The sequence below is a fragment of the Elaeis guineensis genome, chromosome 12 (assembly GCF_000442705.2).
Source record: "Elaeis guineensis isolate ETL-2024a chromosome 12, EG11, whole genome shotgun sequence".
Classification (NCBI taxonomy): domain Eukaryota; kingdom Viridiplantae; phylum Streptophyta; class Magnoliopsida; order Arecales; family Arecaceae; genus Elaeis; species Elaeis guineensis.
Window position 1 is genome coordinate 5,996,967 of NC_026004.2, and position 19,490 is coordinate 6,016,456.

General features: G+C 37.5%; 1 protein-coding gene across 2 annotated transcripts in view; it reads left to right on the top strand.

Annotated features, from left to right (window-relative positions):
- The first annotated feature begins 209 nt into the window (after window positions 1–209).
- Window positions 210–19,490, top strand: part of LOC105054844 (lysine-specific demethylase JMJ17) — a 29,000-nt gene continuing 9,719 nt past the window's right edge. The window contains exons 1-19 of one of the 2 annotated variants that reach the window (XR_002165840.3): window positions 210–1,672; window positions 7,674–7,731; window positions 8,665–8,787; window positions 9,276–9,333; window positions 9,440–9,576; window positions 10,460–10,618; window positions 10,717–10,803; window positions 11,827–12,018; window positions 13,006–13,158; window positions 13,243–13,434; window positions 13,519–13,584; window positions 13,966–14,061; window positions 17,582–17,668; window positions 17,799–17,915; window positions 18,023–18,230; window positions 18,349–18,413; window positions 18,938–18,996; window positions 19,094–19,225; window positions 19,310–19,469. Coding sequence is in view for 1 of the 2 variants with exons in the window: in XM_010936460.4 (XP_010934762.1) it covers window positions 348–1,672; window positions 7,674–7,731; window positions 8,665–8,787; window positions 9,276–9,333; window positions 9,440–9,576; window positions 10,460–10,618; window positions 10,717–10,803; window positions 11,827–12,018; window positions 13,006–13,158; window positions 13,243–13,434; window positions 13,519–13,584; window positions 13,966–14,061; window positions 17,582–17,668; window positions 17,799–17,915; window positions 18,023–18,230; window positions 18,349–18,413; window positions 18,938–18,996; window positions 19,094–19,225; window positions 19,310–19,469 (3,474 nt within the window). In the remaining variant the exon portion in view is untranslated. The remainder of the gene's footprint in view (window positions 1,673–7,673; window positions 7,732–8,664; window positions 8,788–9,275; window positions 9,334–9,439; window positions 9,577–10,459; window positions 10,619–10,716; window positions 10,804–11,826; window positions 12,019–13,005; window positions 13,159–13,242; window positions 13,435–13,518; window positions 13,585–13,965; window positions 14,062–17,581; window positions 17,669–17,798; window positions 17,916–18,022; window positions 18,231–18,348; window positions 18,414–18,937; window positions 18,997–19,093; window positions 19,226–19,309; window positions 19,470–19,490) is intronic. The other variant, XM_010936460.4, reaches the window with a different exon arrangement.

A 19,490-nucleotide genomic window follows, 5' to 3' on the forward strand; every position in this document is an offset into this window, starting at 1 on the left:
GAGACCCACATTGTGCTGACACGGCAATCTGTCATTCAACCACCTCCATCCAAAAGCAGTAAACCAAAGAAACGTGGCAGGAGATCTTGTTGTTGGGACCACCTGGGCGCTCCCCTATCACTACCGCGAATTATTAGGGTTCCGGGCTCAGCCTCTCCACCGGCCCTAGCTCATACCGTTATGGTACCCGCTTACATATAATAAAGCCCCCACCAAGTCCCCCCTATCACCCCCTCCCGGCGACCCCCCAACGCCTCGCAAGACCCAAATCCCCCCAAAATCCACGCCGAGCTTGGGATCAAGAACCATATCCTTACCCTCTCCCCCCTCATGCCCTTCCTCCCTCCATGGGCAAAGGACGACCCCGTGCCGTGGAGAAGGGCGTTCTAGGGCACAGCTACGGCGTCTCCCCCTCGCCCTCCACCGCCGCCCTCCCCCAGGCGCCCGTGTTCTACCCCACCGAGGAGGAGTTCAAGGACCCCTTGGAGTTCATCTACAAGATCCGTCCCCAGGCCGAGCCCTTCGGCATCTGTCGCATCGTTCCCCCCAAGTCCTGGAACCCCCCCTTCGCCCTCGACCGCGACGCCTTCTCCTTCCCCACCAAGACCCAGGACATCCACCACCTCCAGGCCCGACCGCCCTCCTGCGACCCCAAGACCTTTGATCTCGAGTATGGCCGGTTCTTGGAGGACCACCTCGGCAAGAAGCAGAAGCGGAGGGTCGTGTTCGAGGGCGACGAGTTGGATCTTTGCCGGCTCTTCAATGCCGTGAAGCGGTACGGGGGCTATGACAAGGTCTGCAAGGAGAAGCGATGGGGAGATGTCGCAAGATTCGTCCGGTCGGCCGGGAAGATCTCCGAGTGCGCAAAGCACGTCCTCTCGCAGCTTTATCTGGAGCATTTGTACGACTATGAGGAGTACAACATTCAGCTGGATCGAGGGACCAAGAAGTGCAAGAGGGTCAGACCTTGTGAGGATAGAAAAATCTCGGGGCACTTAGAATCCCCTCTTAGGAAGAGAAGGAAGAATTCTGGTAGGGTGAGAGAGAAAGAGGCGGCCAAGGAGGCACTGGATCAGATCTGCGAGCAGTGTAAGAGTGGATCACATGGAGAAGTTATGCTTTTGTGTGATCGGTGCGATAAAGGTTGGCACGTATACTGTTTGTCACCCCCTCTGGAGAGCGTTCCTGCAGGAAATTGGTATTGCTTGGACTGCGTGAATTCTGATAAGGATAGCTTTGGTTTCGTGCCTGGGAAGCAGTGTTCATTGGAAACTTTCAGGCGGATGGATGACCGGACAAGGAGGAAGTGGTTTGGGCAGACGAATGCGTCTCGAGTGCAGATTGAAAAGCGGTTTTGGGAGATCGTGGAGGGTAAAGCAGGAGAAGTGGAAGTTATGTATGGAAGTGATCTGGATACTTCTATGTATGGCAGCGGTTTTCCCCGTGCAAATGATCGTATCCCATCGTCAGTTGACCCAGATGCATGGAGAGAGTATGTTGCTAGCCCATGGAATCTCAATAACTTCCCCAAATTACCAGGATCGATGCTACGGGTTGTCCATGAGAATATTGCTGGTGTCATGGTTCCATGGCTTTATGTTGGAATGCTGTTTTCTTCCTTTTGCTGGCATGTCGAGGATCATTGTTTTTACTCAATTAATTATCTACACTGGTATGTATATTCTTTTTTATTCTTCATCTTATATTTGAGTAACTACTTGCGTTTTATTGGTTCTATTTATTTCATTATCTGAGTCTATGGCTTGGTTTCGAGAGGGGAAATAAGTGGATGTTTGGTTGCTTGGATAAGGATTTGGGGAGTTCTCCAACTGTCTGGATGGTGGGAAATTAAAATAATGCAGAAATGGATTTTCCAAGTTTAGTCAGATAATTCTCTCCTTGGGAAACATTTTTCTTTTCCATAGTTTCCTAAACAACCAAAGATACCCAAAAGGAAGATTAAGAACGTTGACAAACACATACACCTTTTCAAAATAAAGGGAAGTAAAAACTTAAGTATATCTGTATGTGTCGTGTAACTTTGAATGGGCGACTAATTCTTAAGATGTTATTTTTTATTTATTTTTTAATTTTTAACAATAAGAGGAAATAAGCAACATTAGCTTTTTCTCATATAAATTATCGAATAAAAGAAATTGCACAAAATAGTTTTTTTTTTAAATTTATAAAAAAGGAGCGGGAAGGAAGTGAATAATCATTATCATCTACATCTGTTTTCACAAAAATAAACAATCCATCCATATTCCTTGCATATCAAGGAAGGTAAAAAAACACACAACATTAGATAACACTACACTTTTTGGTTGTTGCCAATGAACCATTAACTTGGGAAGGAAGTTCTTTGATTTTTGCTGAAATTATTTTTTTTTTCAATCATTTTCCATAAGTGCGATAGTAATTTCCTTGAATTCACCATCTACAATAAGACTTTGCGTAAAGTGGTTACTTGTCAAATTACTATTATCCAAAACAATGACCTTGACTTCTGGATATTTTGTTTCCTAACATGTCTAGGAAATGTAATTTTTATTTTGCCCTGTTCCCATCATAGCAACTTCTGTACTATTCATGGTCCTTGGATTGCTAAGTAACTATTTTTGAGCCTAAAGCTTTCATGGTTGCAAAATAAGGTTGTAAGGTTTTTTCTTTGGCCTTTCTTTTGGCCAATTTTGATTAAAGACATTTAAATGGAAAACGGCTTAATCCTGTCGATACCTTAATAAAGCAGCTAGGTACTAATTAGAAGGTCAAAACTTGAAAAAGACTTACCACTTAACATAAAATACTCGAATTGACCTTGAGATGCCCAATACTCATTTTAGGTATCAATTTTGTTTCACCTTAGAAATCTCTAAGCTATTTTAGCTATAACATTCAACCATATTGGAAGTTGATGGTACATGTCATTTGATGTTGGTACTTGTCATATGATGGCTTGAGATACTCCATACCTAGGCCGAGATAAGAATATAGTAACATGGAGATGTGGATGTCGATGTGTGAAAATGGGGGATCCTTAGTAAGCACAATATTCTACCTAGGGCAGCGAACTTGTTCGGAATCTTGAACTTGTGCCTCTTGTTTAAATAGTTCTATACTAAAAGTGTTTCTAATATAATTGCTTCTCCGCATGTGCACCTGCTCTTGATTTTGGCAATAGGCACAACTTCCCCATCCTTGCATGCTGCAGAGTCATTGCTTGGTCTTGTTTCACCCTTCAAAATGCCTTGAAGTGGTAAGGTTTCTTTAAAACAGTAGGTTTTTTTCAACCTTGGTGCTCGAAAGAAGCAAAATATTTTGAAACAGTAAATGTTAACTCTCCTTCCCTTCCTATAATAGTAGCCAATGCGCACCATAATGGCTGGCCCTACAATTTTTAGTCTCCTCGTCAGACTGTGAAAGAGAAATTTATAGGGAGTGCCCACTTTAGCAAGGTTGGTTCCCTCTTTCTTTTGTTGTCCTATTAAGCTTTGAAGGAGGGGGGGGGGGGAGCAATTAGGAGAGGGGTTGGTTCACTATATTGGGGGGAGCAATTAGGAGAGGGTTTGGTTCACCATATTGGGCCCTCCTTACTCATGATAAGAAGACCACATAAAGCTTTTTCTCATGTTTCCAAAGCAAACATATAGCCTAGGTAGCCAAAAGAATTGGACCACATCACTATATGAGGCCTGGCACACCTCTCAAGAGCTCACGACTCCTCGTGCAGTATCTCAATGGTCTGATAAATGTCCTTTACAATCTCCTAAAGGCTAAGCCAATGAATTTGGATCTATGTGCATGCTCTATGATCCTACCTAAGCATGTAGATAGGTTTTTGAATCACATATGTAGCATGCAGACCATGACAATAGATATGTAACTTCCAATCAAAGACCTCTTGGTGTATGCATAATCAACAGTTGTCTGTTCAAGCTATTACATCTTATATGACCTATACATCTAAGGTTGGAAGTGACCTAGGAAAATGGTGTTACAGCAAATCTCTCAAGATAGGATTGTTAGATATGACCAATAATTTGTCTTGGTCCTTTGGGAAGATGTTATAACACCATTGAACCCCTAACTCGGCATGCATCCATTAGATATAAGGGATAAGCATACACTAGAAAAATTATTTTCTTAAAAAAATTTCCAAAATTATCAAAATACTATGGAACTAGAGTTCTAGTTCACCATCGATTTCCTCAGTCAATCAAATAAGTTGCTGTGATAATTTTTTTTGTAGCAACCCATACCGGCTAGCATCTGGCATACAATACCTATCCAATAAGATTATAGGGGTTCCATACAGTGCTGCACTGACACATGTTACGATTATTTTCTCGCCTCTAGCAGTGTACCATATTGATATGGGAAGTATCGTATTGTCCCGACCTATATTGATAAGCTGTTTGTACAAAGTTTTGATAGGAGGCTGAAAATCTTGTGCATTATTCTTACAGATCTTAGACATCTCATAGGAATATAAATACACTCAAGTACATGTATCAAATGATATATCTTATACAAAAAATCATGGCTTTGTTAGGGCACCATCTCCAATGCCACAATTATCTCACCCCAAATAAGTTGATGAGAGAATACTTGCATTCACTTATAATAGCTTGTTGATTTTAGCACCTGTTTGGTTAACATGATATTGTGATTCAATCCATTATTGGATTGTAAATTGGTGAAAGAATCTTCAACATTACATTTTTAAAGGTATGTTGAACCCTTGGTAGTGGTATCAAAGCCCTGACATGATGAAATTTCTGTAAAATTAATAATGATTTTGACCATGGTTTGTTGTATTGGTATGTATTGCCCTGTAATGGATGTACTATACTATACTAATATCGAATTGAGGCTCAATACAAGGGGCAAATTGAGTAGGGATGGCAACAGGTTGGATATGCCATTACCCATACCCGCCTCGTACTTGCCTCAAAACAGAACGGAGCATGTAGAGTTAGATGAGGTTGGTTGAACGGATCAAGTTGGGTAATGCTACCATTTTTTTTCTTTACATACAAATCCTTTTTTTTTTTTTTTTGCCTCAAGGAGAAAATTTGTGAAGAGTTATATTAATATATATTCGGATAGAGTTTGAGGCAAGTTTACCATCATTCATAACCATTTTGGATCTACCATCAATCAGGTAAAACCTGCCTAGTAGGGTCAAATTGGGCCGGATACTTGATCAAGTGGATTAAATTGCCACATATACTACTGAGTCTTGGTATGCTGAATTGACTACTGTACCAAGCATGTTGATGCTGCATTAGCATGGTTCTAGTATAGGGTCTAATACCGAGACAACAAACCTTGATAATTCTTTAAGATAAAACTAATTTGGATCAAGATAATCATATGCAAGCAAAAGGCACATGCACATGCATGTATTCCTACGTACAGTTAGTATAGCCTAATGCACAAGTAAGATACCATGCTAAGAAATGATATGTCAAACTATCTAAGGAATCTATAATATACACTTTATATGCAAACTTGCATGAAAAGATGTTCATTTATGAGAAAGGGTCATTTCTGTCAAAAGTGTGTGCGAGAAATAATATGAGTGCGAAGTGGGAAACATGTTTGAAGGGGAGCTTCAAAGGGAGGTAATGAAGCTATTATTTAGAATACCTGTAAACCAGTTGAAATTCATGGAAAACCACAGCAAATCATTGAGAGGGTACTCTGAAATGTTTTATCTGTAAATTTATGAGTATCTGAACACTTTCCCTTTGTTCTTTTTAATTTTTTTCTTTTCTCCAAATCCTTTTTTTGTTTCAATTTTGGGAAAATCAGAATGTATATGCCTCCTAGGAAACATGTTTCTGGAACTATTATATATATTTTGTATGTGTATATATGAATATCACTTTTTGTGCCTTAATATACATGCATGGTGCAAGCATGCATACATGTATATTGTAAAGTTACCAAAAAAGGAATTTCAGTGGAATTTTAGAGGAGTTTAAATAAATTTGGACTGACTAGAACACCTTTTTTTTCTTGGTACACTTTATAGGCAACTTTATGCAATGTTTTGCTTTCCAGCTGTCCATTATATGGAATGAGAATGCCACATTTAGTGCTTGGGAAAATGGCAGAAGGCATATTTGATCTTTAGATGCAAGCAAACTGGACCATATATATAAACAAGGCCGCAAAAATATACACTTATACTGTATAACATCAGAGAGCCCCCTTTCTGGCAACTTTTTGTCACCCCTTTTTTATTGTTATATGCATGACAGATAGTTCATAATGCTTTTTATATCTCAGAGGTGTGTTAGTTGCCTTGCATTATTGTACATGAAGGGTGGTTATTGATGATAAAGCATTTTATATTTAATTCAAACATATTTTTCAGGACATTGCTTCTGACCTTTTTTCTATGCCTACTGATGCTATTTTAGGTGATCACTGTATCTTGTTCATCCTTGTTGAGATAGGCGATGCCTCATTAAGCACTTTTGCTTCTTCCTAGAGTTCAATGATTTTAGTTTCTATCAAATCCTGATCTGAAGTGGCTATTTGCTTTGCTAACTTTTCTCTTGAGGTTATATTATTTCAATTCTCAAATGTGCTGCAAAGGGCCATTTCATGGAGTTCTATCTGATGTTCAGAGTTTGATTGGACTATGTGAGATAGACTTTTTTCTTTTTTTTTAAAAAAAAAAGAAAAGCAATGAAATATGAAGAGAACAGTTCGAGTCCTAATCTTTTTTATTCAAGTCCATTAGAGTTCTCATGTAGTATCCAATTAGGCCTATGCTCAAACCTTATGATGGAACCAGATGTTGCAGTATCAATTTGCCAAACTAACTATGGGTCATGTTTGGAATCATGTCTGGTTTCTTGATTTTGTTTATGGTAAATGTTTCCATTTTTTGTCTTATTACTAATATTTCAAAAGCAGGAACAAGTTTGTCATAATTGCTTTTCATTTTTAACAACAATAAACAATAAAAAGATGTCTTGGCTGTGGCGGCAGTGTGGTGTTGATAGTGCTGGTGCTGGTAGGTAGCGATGGTGGTGCTAGTAGCACTGCCAAAGAAGGTGGTGGTGGCCATGATGGTAATGGCAGCGGTGGTTAGTGACTTTGTGACAGTGGTGGTGGTGAGGAAGAGTTAGCAGCAACAAGTTGTAGCAGCAATCAGTTGTTCTGATTTTGTTCTCATTTTTTACTTCTAAATATTTCATCTGCAAATTACTTCTAAAAATTTCATTTGCAATCCTTGACAAAGATGTTTTTATGTTATAAATTTATAGAAGTGGCCCAAAATGTGCACGTGCATATGCAAGTACAGAAAGAAAGAGAAAGAGAGAGCATTATATATTTTCCCCATATGTTTGGATAATCAATGTCTTCCTGTTTTTGGAATTTCAACTTGATTTAAATAACACTTACTATTATTGACACAGGGCTATCAAGTAGAGTAATTCTTTAGGATTTTCAGTCAGCTTCCACATTGTTAAATCTATTTATGTAGTTTGTGTTTGTTATTATTTAGTATGGTAGCTGAGGAAGTATTTGTTATACTTGCTTGTATTATTTGTTTATTCAGTACTAACCCACACATGCGGGTGCACACATATTAGCATATTATTATTCATTGTGATAAATATTCAGACTTATTGCTCATCTTATAATGTCAGGGGAGAGCCAAAATGCTGGTATGGTGTACCTGGTACTGAAGCCAATGCTTTTGAGCAGGTAGATTTTGGAATGGTAGCAGTTGGATTATTTAGTTTTTCCAAGCAACGTGTCTCTTGATCTGAGGGATGATGGCAATGGCTCTGCATCATCCTTTGTTTCTCTTTAACTATTGCATCCAATGTTATCTTTTAAGAGTATCACATCTTCCCATCCTATGGAGATTTTGATTTTAAGTTTTGGATGAAATTTGTTTTGACTGAAATATTCTAGATTGTAAGTGAATGACATGTACACCTGAAACTAAAGGGATGAGTTTGAGGTCATCTAGAGTTCAGTCTGCTTTGTTTCACTTCTTAAGCTGGATATCGTTAAGGTAAAATAAAGTAAAAGAAAAGAAAAGGAAATAGATCTGTATGAACCTAAACTTTTTTTTTTTTTTTCTGTAAAAAAGCTTTGGAGCAAATTCAGACATGCATATTTTGATTTCTTAACTAAATTGACCATTATAAATTATGAAATATTAAAACACATAACTAGGATTAAAACCAGTTAAATTTATGTGCCATGTTACTGTACATTTTTTCTCATTATCTCCAGCTGATCACTTATGTTAGATGATTTTAAATTACACTTTTTAATGTAACATAAGGAGTTAACTTTGTTTTCGGCTTAAAAGTGACCAATCTTTTCAATGTTGACCATTTAGATTCCCTACTACCTTCGTCATCAGATGTGACAAACTTTTTGGTGGGGTCACATCCATGCAATAGCCCTGAGTAATCGCTTCTGCAGTTTGGTTGCTTGGGGTGCAATTTCTTTCCTCTCTAATGGGTCCATTTTGTTAAACATTTTTTCCCAAGTTATAGGATCTTTATAGTTAGCATATTTTGTAGGAAACATTGTGGCCCGTGATCTTTATTATGGGTTATCATTTCTGCTGGGTTGGACGCCGATTGAAATATGATTTAAGATGTCTCATTTCTTTTACAGGTGATGCGAAATGCTCTTCCAGATTTGTTTGAAGTGCAGCCAGATTTGCTCTTCCAACTTGTCACAATGCTTAATCCATCTGTTTTGCAAGAAAATGGTGTTCCAGTTTATGGTGTTTTGCAGGTCAGTTGGCAAGTCAGTTGCTGTTTATGCAGATGTTTTTTAAATGCATATTATCTCACATTGCACATGCCATAATCCTTTGTAACCTGTGGAACCATTGGCTTGTTTAAATAGTTTGAGGGATCTATCATATGCCATTCTTACTTCATATTAGAGAAAATACTCTCTCTTGTCACTTGCATCCATTACTTGCAGCGATATGCCATCATCCTGAAACAACTCTATATTGACTCCAATATATATATATGTGTGTATGTGTGTCTGTGTACATACATACATACATACATACATACATACAGAGAGAGAGAGAGAGATTTGTATATATGTATATCTATACATACATACATACATACATGGAGATAGCTATGTATATATGTATATCTATATATGTATACATACATATCTATACATACATACATATATACATATATATGGCATATTACTCTTTCGTGACATTTAATGTGACCTTTCAAGTGTATCTCTTCCAGGAACCTGGAAACTTTGTCATTACTTTTCCTAGGTCCTATCATGGGGGTTTCAACTTTGGTAGGTATTTATATATTTGAGCTGATGAATATACTTGGTTTGTTTATTTTATTGGAACTTGTAATTCGTGCTGCAAAAGGCTCAAGCATTTTGGTTGGGTTTCCAGGCTTGAATTGTGCTGAGGCTGTCAATTTTGCTCCTGCTGACTGGCTGCCTCATGGTGGATTTGGGGCTGAACTTTACCGATTGTATCGCAAATCAGCCGTTTTGTCTCATGAAGAACTTCTTTATGCGGTTTCCAAGGTTAATGGTTAATTCTTGTTCATTTAATGCTTTTTTTGGTAATTATATTAGAATATTAAATCTTGAACGCACATTTCATTTGCTTTTTCTGAGCTTGGATGGATTTTTTTTTTTTTTTTTTCTGTGGGGGGGGAGGGGGGGGGGGCAACTTCACAACAGTAATAACCAGAGATGTTAGGCCTTGTATTATTGATTAGAGTTGATTATTAGATGAGCTCTTTCTCATACATTCTTGCATCTCGCTCTGAGGTCTTATCAGGCCTTCTTTTTCACTTTTTGGAGCACATCTTGGCAGATGTTGGCTAATAACTTGCCAAAAACTGGTTTGATGAAGTTGTTGACTGTATAATATTTTGAGGGGATGCTTTATTGAGGTTAAATTGTGGTGCGTTGCTCTTAGGGGACATCCTAACATTAGATATAATGGGTAATAATTAACAATAGAAAGACATTGGCTATAAAAAAGAAACTCAAACTACAAAATGAAGTCCAAAAAAGTTTAAATTCAAGAAGTATTACATGATGCATTGTTGCTATCTCAATGCCTTTTTTTTTATGTAGTCCATTGAATTATCTTTCTTGTGACTAGTGCACTTTATTAAATCTCTATATAAGATCAAGTTTGTCTGCTTGTGTCTTTTGTATCCCATGGCATTTCTTTTTGTCCTGGGCTTTGATATATGCAGCCACTTCTGTGAAATTTATGTTGATATGCTTTGTTGTAATTTTCATCTCATTTGGCCGGTGCTTTTGCTTTTGCATGAATAGTTCTCATAGATGTACACAATTTTGGTCAGCATCATTTCCTTCATTACTTTCCTTGTTTTTGACTGTTTGGTCTCCTAACATTATATCTTCTTGATTTCTTTGTTCCACTTGACAGAATGGCTGTGATACCAAAGCCTTGCCTTACCTCGAGGAGGAAATGCGGAGAGTATTTGCTAGAGAGAAAAGATGCAGAGAGGAGCTTTGGATCAATGGTGTTGTCCGATCATCTCTGATCCACCCAAAGAAACATCCCACTTATGTCGGCACAGAAGAGGTGACTTCTCCCCTTTGGTTTTCTGTGAACATCTCATGTTGTAAGCTTGCTACAGGGTCCCTTTCTGATGGAATCAAAAACCTGTGGAAATTTTGTAGGATCCAACCTGCATAATATGCCAGCAATATTTGTATCTTTCAGCAGTCACATGCAGCTGTAGGCCATCTGCTTTTGTCTGCCTTGAGGTATGCCGTTTTTACAACAGTACACTGGTACAATTTAAACTTCATACATTATCAGGCATTTTCATTTTGTTTCAGATGGTTTCAAACTGAAAAGGGCTGATATCATATTGATGATATTTTCAAGCTGAGTTCAGGGTAGTGAGCTATTGAAACATGATCATGTTCAAATGTTAATAAACAATATAAGAAAATATGAATTGTTTTCTAGTTTCAATTGTGAAAGTCTGTGTTAAGGCTCCTAATCAACATCTAGCTTGGTAATTTATAATTTAGATATTACTAATGATAATATGTTAAATTTGTATGCACATTATTCTGATAAAGATAAAATTTAGTAGCTAGCAATGTAAAGATTCTGAAGTGAGGTAGCAAGGAAAGCCAGATGATTTCGCCAAATTTGTGCTGTTTCTGTTTTATATGTTATGCAAGGGAAGTCGAATAATTTTGTTGCAAACTGAAATACACGTTAGAAACTGAAGTGGTTTCCTCGAAAATAATTTGAACATAGCATGGACGAGTAATTTATTCTGGTATCCTGTTTTAGCTAAGAAAAAAGCTGCAACATGTTTGCATACAAAAGAAGATGAATTTTTTGAATAATATTAGTTGATGAAGTGGAAGTGACTATCAATTTATTGGTCTACTTCTCCATGGCAGAAAAAGTAGCAAACATTCTTAGGGTGACCTTTTTTGTTCAGGTTGTTTAAATTCTAAAGCATTTGGTAAATCTTGGAAGTGTTAGTCAAATTAATTTACCCCACAACTACCTGATTACATAGAATCTATTGCTTCCAGTCTATGCAAAAATCAACATTCCATTTTCTTCTTCAATATGTTCTCATATGTAATTATATTTGCAATTAAATTTTGTTTTCAAGCAAGTGCAGTTATATTTGTCGTATGTAGACATATCAGGGCCGTTATAATATAATGTTTTAGTAATTTGAGAAGACACTTAATATAGGTTTTACTTGGAATTGACTTCTGTTATATTTCCCTTTTTTTTGTGTCTTTATTTGACAGCATTGGAAACATCTTTGTGAATGCAATGCCAACAAGCATCAACTTCTTTACCGTCACACTCTTGCACAACTTGGTGACTTGGTCCATATGGTCTCTGCTGTGCCTGAAACTACAAACGCGGAGACCTCCCACAGCAGGCGTTCTCGATGGCATCACTTGGTTCCTAATGCATCAAGTTCTATGATGAAAAAGGTTCCCTCTTATTGTTTCTGTTTTCTTGTGGCAAAATAATGATCCCTATATTTCATTAAGGCTTATATCTTATCAAACAGACTTCATTCCAGGTTGAATTATTGGAATAATTTGCCTCTATGATCGATATTTTTGTGTTCACATTTTGGGTGTTGGGACATTTATAGAAAGTCCAAGCCTTTATTGGGTGTGAATTGGCAGCTATATCCCCATACTTTTGCTGGGGAGAGATTCTGTGTTTGCCTAGGAAAGGTTGCAGTTCCATCACTATTCTGAAAAAAGAAAGATCGGACTTTGTTTTTTGCTACTTGGTTACATTATTTTAGATGGATGGAAAATGGATTTCAATGTCTCATATAGGTTAACACACGGGATTTTGTTGTTTGGTCTGCTATGCAATCATATCATCAGATTGAATGGTAATCGTACAATACCATTATGAAATGCTACATTTTTAATAATTTGAGATATTCAATAGGAAAGAGAGTCTGTGCGTCATATGCATGTACCAAAAAAATGGGGCTGTTATGTTAAAATTCTGGCAAAACTAGGAACTGAAGTAACAAATAGTTTATAGGAAGGTTAAAATAGCATGCATAGAGAATAAAGTGACAGAGTATTTTCTTTTGACTTTGTTATAGGCTAAAATAATGCCAGAACTAAGCTTCTCTTGATGATTTACTGATTGCATGCTGTCTTGCTCTTAGTGCAGGCACTATTACTAGCAGTCTTTTCTGTTTGTCTCTCATCAGACAAGTATAGGATGCTAAAGTATTGGCAGATTATTCTCATCCTAGAGAAAACATCTCAAAATTTAAAAGCTTGATCATCATAAGTGTAGACCTCTTCTTAGTATTTGTTTGGTATTTTGATTGTATTAACCACAGTCTTCTTGCTGAATAAATTTACTAAGGTTCCTTCTGGCTTTGCTTTAATCCTTCATTATTTCATGCTGTGTGATACTGAGAAGGATCTATACATATTCAGGTGAAAGGTAGCCTTGTTTGTTATGCACAACTTGCTGAAGATTGGCTTTCAAATTCTTGTCACATTTTTGAGATACCATTCTCAAATTCTGCTTACGCTAGTGCCCTAAAGGAAGCTGAACAATTCCTTTGGGCTGATCATGACATGGATCCGGTATGTTAAATACTTGACATGCTAATGTTTTGCGTATTGGTTGTCTAGTATACCTAATTGTAGGTATTGTATGAGATTTGCTAGGTACGTGATATGGCGAATAAATTGATTGAAGCTCAAAAGTGGGCAATGAATGTGAATAGCTGCCTGTCTAAAGTAAACAACTACCTGCATTGTCAGAAAAAGAGTTCAGAGAAAGTAATGTTAAGTGAAATTGAGCAATTGCTGAGTTTTTATCCCTTGCCTTGTTATGAGCATGGGCTGACAAAGTTGAAGGTTGATATCTTTCTTATATGTTGGCTCTATGTTATATGCTTTCAATACATGAAAATTTCATTCCATCTTTGATTTATTGTACAGGCCTATGCAGAAAATGCAAGGATGTTGATTGCTGAAATAGAATCTGCTCTTTCATCTTGCTTTAGTGTAAGTAAAACACATGCATGGATCATTCAATGGGCTTCATAAAAAAGTTCTGCTGCAATTTATCTAGGCATGCTGGAGGATCTAATGCATATGTTTCTTTTCTTTGACTGCAACATAAGTCACCATTCCGTTAAAATGGGATTTTGTTATATTAATGTGAATTTTGGTCTATATTGTGCTGACTGCCAAGGTTTCGGTTTAATGCCACTGGCTATAATTTAGTGAGAAGGCATGCTTTTGCTTATCCGAGCTCATTCAAGGACGTTGGTTATGCCTTAGTTCATTACTTTTTATCTGTTTAAGAAATATGCACTTGATATTTAGGTGTAACACGTGCTGACTTGTTCAAATCTGTTGACTTGCATGACATATTGATTTCAGATTAGCAAATTGGAGGTACTGTACACCAGAGCCACTGGATTTCCGATTGATCTAGAGAATATTGGAACATTAGCATGTGTGATTTCTTCTGCGAAGGTATTACACTAGTTCTGTATGCCAAATTGAAGTTTCTAGGTTCTTTTCTTTTGTTTTGGAAAATGGTATTTAGTTTTAGGCCCTCTTTGGTACTATTTTTTTTTCTTTCATGAAAAAGGACACGGAATTCAATGCAGAAAACATGTTTGGTTATCCTGTTTATTTATTTATTTTTTTGAAGCAACTTTCGTTATTTTTGGAAAAGTGGGTCTTCACCCCTCATGATCTTCACCCGACCTCCCCAAGTTTGCCTCAAGAACCTATCCCTGGAGTGGAAGGGCCTTGCCAGCATCATTGGCATCAAGCACGTTGGTCTCTCCCGCCTAGCCAATGGTCAGATCGAGTTTGCCATTGGCCTCCTCTGCTAGATCCACCTCCTTTTCCCCACTCTGCATTTCCCACACCCCCAACAAAGAATGACAATTTTAGCTGATCCGCTGGGTACCTGACCTGACTCGATTAAAACTCGGGGTGGATATGGGGTACCAGATAAAATATCTGAAGCAGGTTCTGATCAGAGTAATGGTATGCTTTACCCCAAACCCGATCCAATATAACCTTAATATAAATTCTCTCTTTCAAAGTCATAATTATGTTATAATGTTTGTATAATAAGTTCCTCACTCGCTCGACTGGACCCAACTCGACCACTCTTATTGACCATATCACTCTTATCTATCCGATCTGACCCATTGCCATCCCAACCCCCAACAAACTCCCACTAGTGATGACGACGACATCTCCTACTGGCATTGCTGCCATTCGAGCGGCCATGGCTAGACTCTGCCATGGCCGTCGCCGTCTTCGACATTGCCTAGACTTGCTCCGTCCTCAAGACCACTGGCAAGCACACTAACCATGAGGTTATTGACAATTTTTGAGTCTTGGTTGCTGAGATCGAGGCCGCTCTCATGTGAGACCTCGAGGAGATCATCTACACCTCAGCACTCCTCCTGACTCCTCTCGGCATTGCCTCTGGGTGTCAACATGGTTGAGCGGCTCCTCTTTTTGTTAAACAAAAAGAGTTAACCAAACATATTTTCTGTTGTTAAAATTCTAAAAAAAATGGAAACAGGATTCCTGTTTCAAATTTTTTTAAGAAGAAAAGTGACAATGATGCCGAACACAGCCTCATTTTCCAATTTATTCTTTTTTCTCTTCTACAACCCAAATCCAAATTAAGGAGAGTCAATCATGATGAGGTGGACATATCAAAGAAGTGATTTGTCATAATATGATGGCAAGATTATTAGGTGGGCAAAGACTGATTAAGTATATACCGTGTAGGATAGTTGTGCCTTTTTTCATGGCTATTCCATGTGTTATATCTGAAAGAACATTGTGAGAGCACAAGAAGGCTATTGAATTCAGTTCTAGAATTCAAGTTGGCCAGGACAATTATGATCTAAAAGGATACTTGGCTTGGTGAAAGCAGTTCCTCAAGACCTTTACCTTGACTGGCATTTGGTTAAAGTTGGATTATGTGATCAAGGACTTTGGATGTTGAAGGATGTGTTGGAGTCCCATTGTCACAAGGAACTTTGAAGGGACTAGATTGCACAGTTGTACTACCAACTTCCAGAAGTTCTATGTACCAGGAGAGATTTGACTATGCTATTTGTTGTGACGAGAAAGTGATTTCTGTGGGCAACTAATTTCTTTTATCCATTTTGAATTCATTTGGTTTATCTTTATCAGGTATTCCTTGTGTTGATAAAATCAAGTTCCTGACCTTTTATTGTGATATGAGTTGCCTTTGGAGATAATCCATGAACTGATGCTGCTATTAAGTCACATGCTATGCTCTAGAATTTATCTAGAAAGATATTGCATACTTAAGCAAACTAGACTGGATAAATGATAACCTGTGATTATGAATGCATCTGTCTAGAAATTACCTTTTATATTGATAATCTATTTGATGGGAAATCATCAAGCTAATCCCAAATTGTTGGGACAAGACTTGATGTCAAATCATAAAGCTAATCCCAAGTGGTTAGGACAAGACTTGATGTCTATGGTTATCTTGCCTGTAAAAATTCATGCTGAAGTTCTAGTCATGTTAAGTTGTAGCTGATGTATGATGGTGACTTATACTGTACTGAGGGCTGCTCTAGTGAAGTATGGTGCCTTCCAGTTAGGGATATTCTAAAGCTTGCAGCTGCTAAAGGTGATACCACTTTCTGTTATTCATGAATGCAGAGGCTCCTGGTTGAAATATTCACTGGTTGAAATTTCATTCGGTTTGGTTAAAGTGATAGTTTCTAAAATGAGTTGGCACCATGGTTTCAAATACAGAGCTTTGTGCCTGTACTGGCTATGTACAGCAGTGCATGCCCCTGCCAACACATGGTACCAGCTGACATGGCCGATATACTGTTGATTGATGTACTATGGCAATACAGGTTAGCATGGTCTAGTATGTACTGGCTTCTATGGACCCCTCCAGCTAATACTCCAGTCTTGTTTAGCATACCACCATCTTTGTTTGTAATTATCTATAAACTTGTAAAGTCATTTTATTAGAGCAGGCAGATCATATATATCACTCTTTGATATTTCTTTATAATTATAATCTGCATAAGTTAGCATTTTGAGCTGTCAGTCTCAATATGAAATCTTTATTTGTGCTTGCCATAATTTTCTAGTTGCATTAACTTGTGATTGACATATAACAAGAATCAGGTGAACATGTTTTGTAAAATCAATTATCAGAGGGGATGAGTGACCCAAACTGAACCAATATGTGTGACCAAGATATGTTATTTGTCAGAATTATGACTCCTGTTTGTACGGAGTGGGCAATCTTCTGAGATGCCTAGTTGGAAGAGGATCATCTAAAATTTCTTTTGGCGAACAGGTTTCTGTGAAAGTAAGGTTTTTATATGGGAAGGATGATAACATTAGTGTGTGTCATTGTTTTAGAAGACTGTAAGTGGCAGATAGGCAGCCCAAATTTATAAAAAAACTAACGAATGAATTATAGATTATCTAAAAAACAAATAAAAGAAGAAACTTTGAAGAATAGTTATAATCCAACGAATGAAGTATAATATTTTTACCAAAAAAGAAGTATAAGATATCAGTTAAGATGTAATAAGTCAATGATATGCATCAACGAGGCAAAAACTTAATAATCATTCAAAAATTGATCTCATTATCAATATTTAAACATAATGCAAATTCTTAGGGTGCCTAGGCAGCCGTGCCTAGGCTGGCCATATAGGCTGATCTCTTTTTAATCATTGGCTTGCATATGTGGATCTTAAACTTTTAACCTTAGAATAATAGATCACTGTCCATGTCAGTTTTGCCTGTTCTGGTAATGATATTGGTGGTATCAAAGTCGGTGGTCATTTTATGTTATTTCAAAAGGAAACTGACTTTCTCTAAGATCTTGTGATTAGAGTTATCACACTCTCCTTCCCACCTTCCTTACTGCTATCCTAATATTTGCCATACATCTCTATACATATAACATTAAGGAGCTACCTTCTTTCTTTTTTCCATAATGGTGCAGAATTGGTTGAATGAGGCACGTGAATGCCTCTTAGAGAAAAAGCCTGGTTCCATTGAGTTTGATCTCCTGAACAAACTGAAATCAGAGGTATGGAGTTCTTCTAACAAAATGGCATTTTTCTTTTGCTGTCATGTCATCACAAAAAAAGATTTCTTTAATTTCTTATCTTCGTATGTGCTTCCTCATACGTATTACATAATATTATCAAACTTCATAGATGCTAGAGCTTCATGTTCAACTTCCCGAAATGGATTTGCTGTTGAACTTGTGTGGAGAGGCTGAGTCATGGCAAATCCGATGTGAAGAGATCTTGAAAGGTCCCCTAAGATTGAAGGTTGTGATCTTTCCAAGAGAGTTGCTAGTTATTTTGTTGCACTAATTATGGAAAGTAGTTATTTTGCTGAGTTGTGGAGACTAACGCCTTCATAATACCTTGTACAGGAACTTGAAGATTTTCTGCGGGCGGCAAATAATGTCACAGTAAGCATTCCACAGTTGAAACTCCTAAGGCAATACTGTTATGATGCTCAGTCCTGGATTTCCCATCTTCATGATATCCTGCTAAACCTTAATGATCGGAGAGACCATGGAAACATCGTGAGAGAACTTTCTTGTATCTTGAAGGCTGGAGAGTCATTGAGAGTGCATGGTATGGCTTTTGTAAATTTAATTATTCGCTATGCTGTTGCTTGAACCAACAATCCAGGTTTTTCTTCATCTATATTGCGTGAAATGAGCTCTTTAAGTTCTGCTTCTTTCTGGAACAGTTGACGAGTTGCCCCTTGTTGAGGCAGAACTCAAAAGGTCAAGTTGTAGAGAGAAAGCTTCAAAGGTAGTACTGCACCTTTTTTTTTTTTTTGCTTTTTTTTTTTGCATTTTTTTTTTTTGCATTTTTTTTCCTGAAAAGATTTACTCCTTTATCTTTAGTTATGGTATTAATAGGTGATCCTTTTTGCTGTAGATGTCAATAACTGCATCTTCTTATGAGCCTTTTTTCTTTGTTGATACTGATTTTCCTTTTTAATTAACACAAGCATATGAGGGTGACCCTTGGCGCAACAGTAAGGTTTCTCCATTATGACCTGGTTATGGGTTTGAAACATGGAAACAGCCTTTCCCCAAGCAGGGGTAAGGCTTTATACATCTGACCATTCCCTAAACCCTTCAGTGGCAGGAGGCTCATGCATTGGGCTTCCCTTTTTTTAATTAACACAAGCATGTAGATGTTTTTAGTATTATTTGATTAATTTGGCATAGCCGTTCCTTCTGTATATGAGTGTCATTTATCAGATTAATCGTTTTGCATCTCTGCCATTCTGGATCAAGTCTAAGTACAAATTCAAATACATAATGCAGGCACTTTCCACTAAAATGCCTCTGGAGTTTTTCCAGCAAGTGCTGACCGATGCTTCATTGTAAGTTACACTTCTGGAAAATCTGAATTTTGTTTAGTAAAAACACCTTTTTTTTGCTATAGACTTTGTGATACTATAATATAATTTTCTCTCGCAGGTTAGAAATTGAGAATGAACAATTGTTCATGGAAATTTCCAAAGAACTTATAGCAGCTGTTTCATGGGAAGAAAGAGCCAAATCTCTTCTTGGGCATGCAGCTCAAATTTCTGACTTTGAGAACATCATAAGGTATATGAGAGGCTATTATGCACATTGTTTTGCTGTGTGCTTGATCCTGTCACTTTCATTGATCAGAAAGTTTGATTATCTCAGGGCTGCAGAAGATATATTTGCAATCCTTCCTTCTCTCCCAGATCTCAAGGATGCACTATCAGCAGCTCATTCATGGATAAGTAGATGTCAGCCATATCTAGAGCATGCTATATGTCATGGGGATCGATTTGGTCCTTTGCTTCAAGTTGATGACTTGAAGGTCCATATTGTCTCATAGATG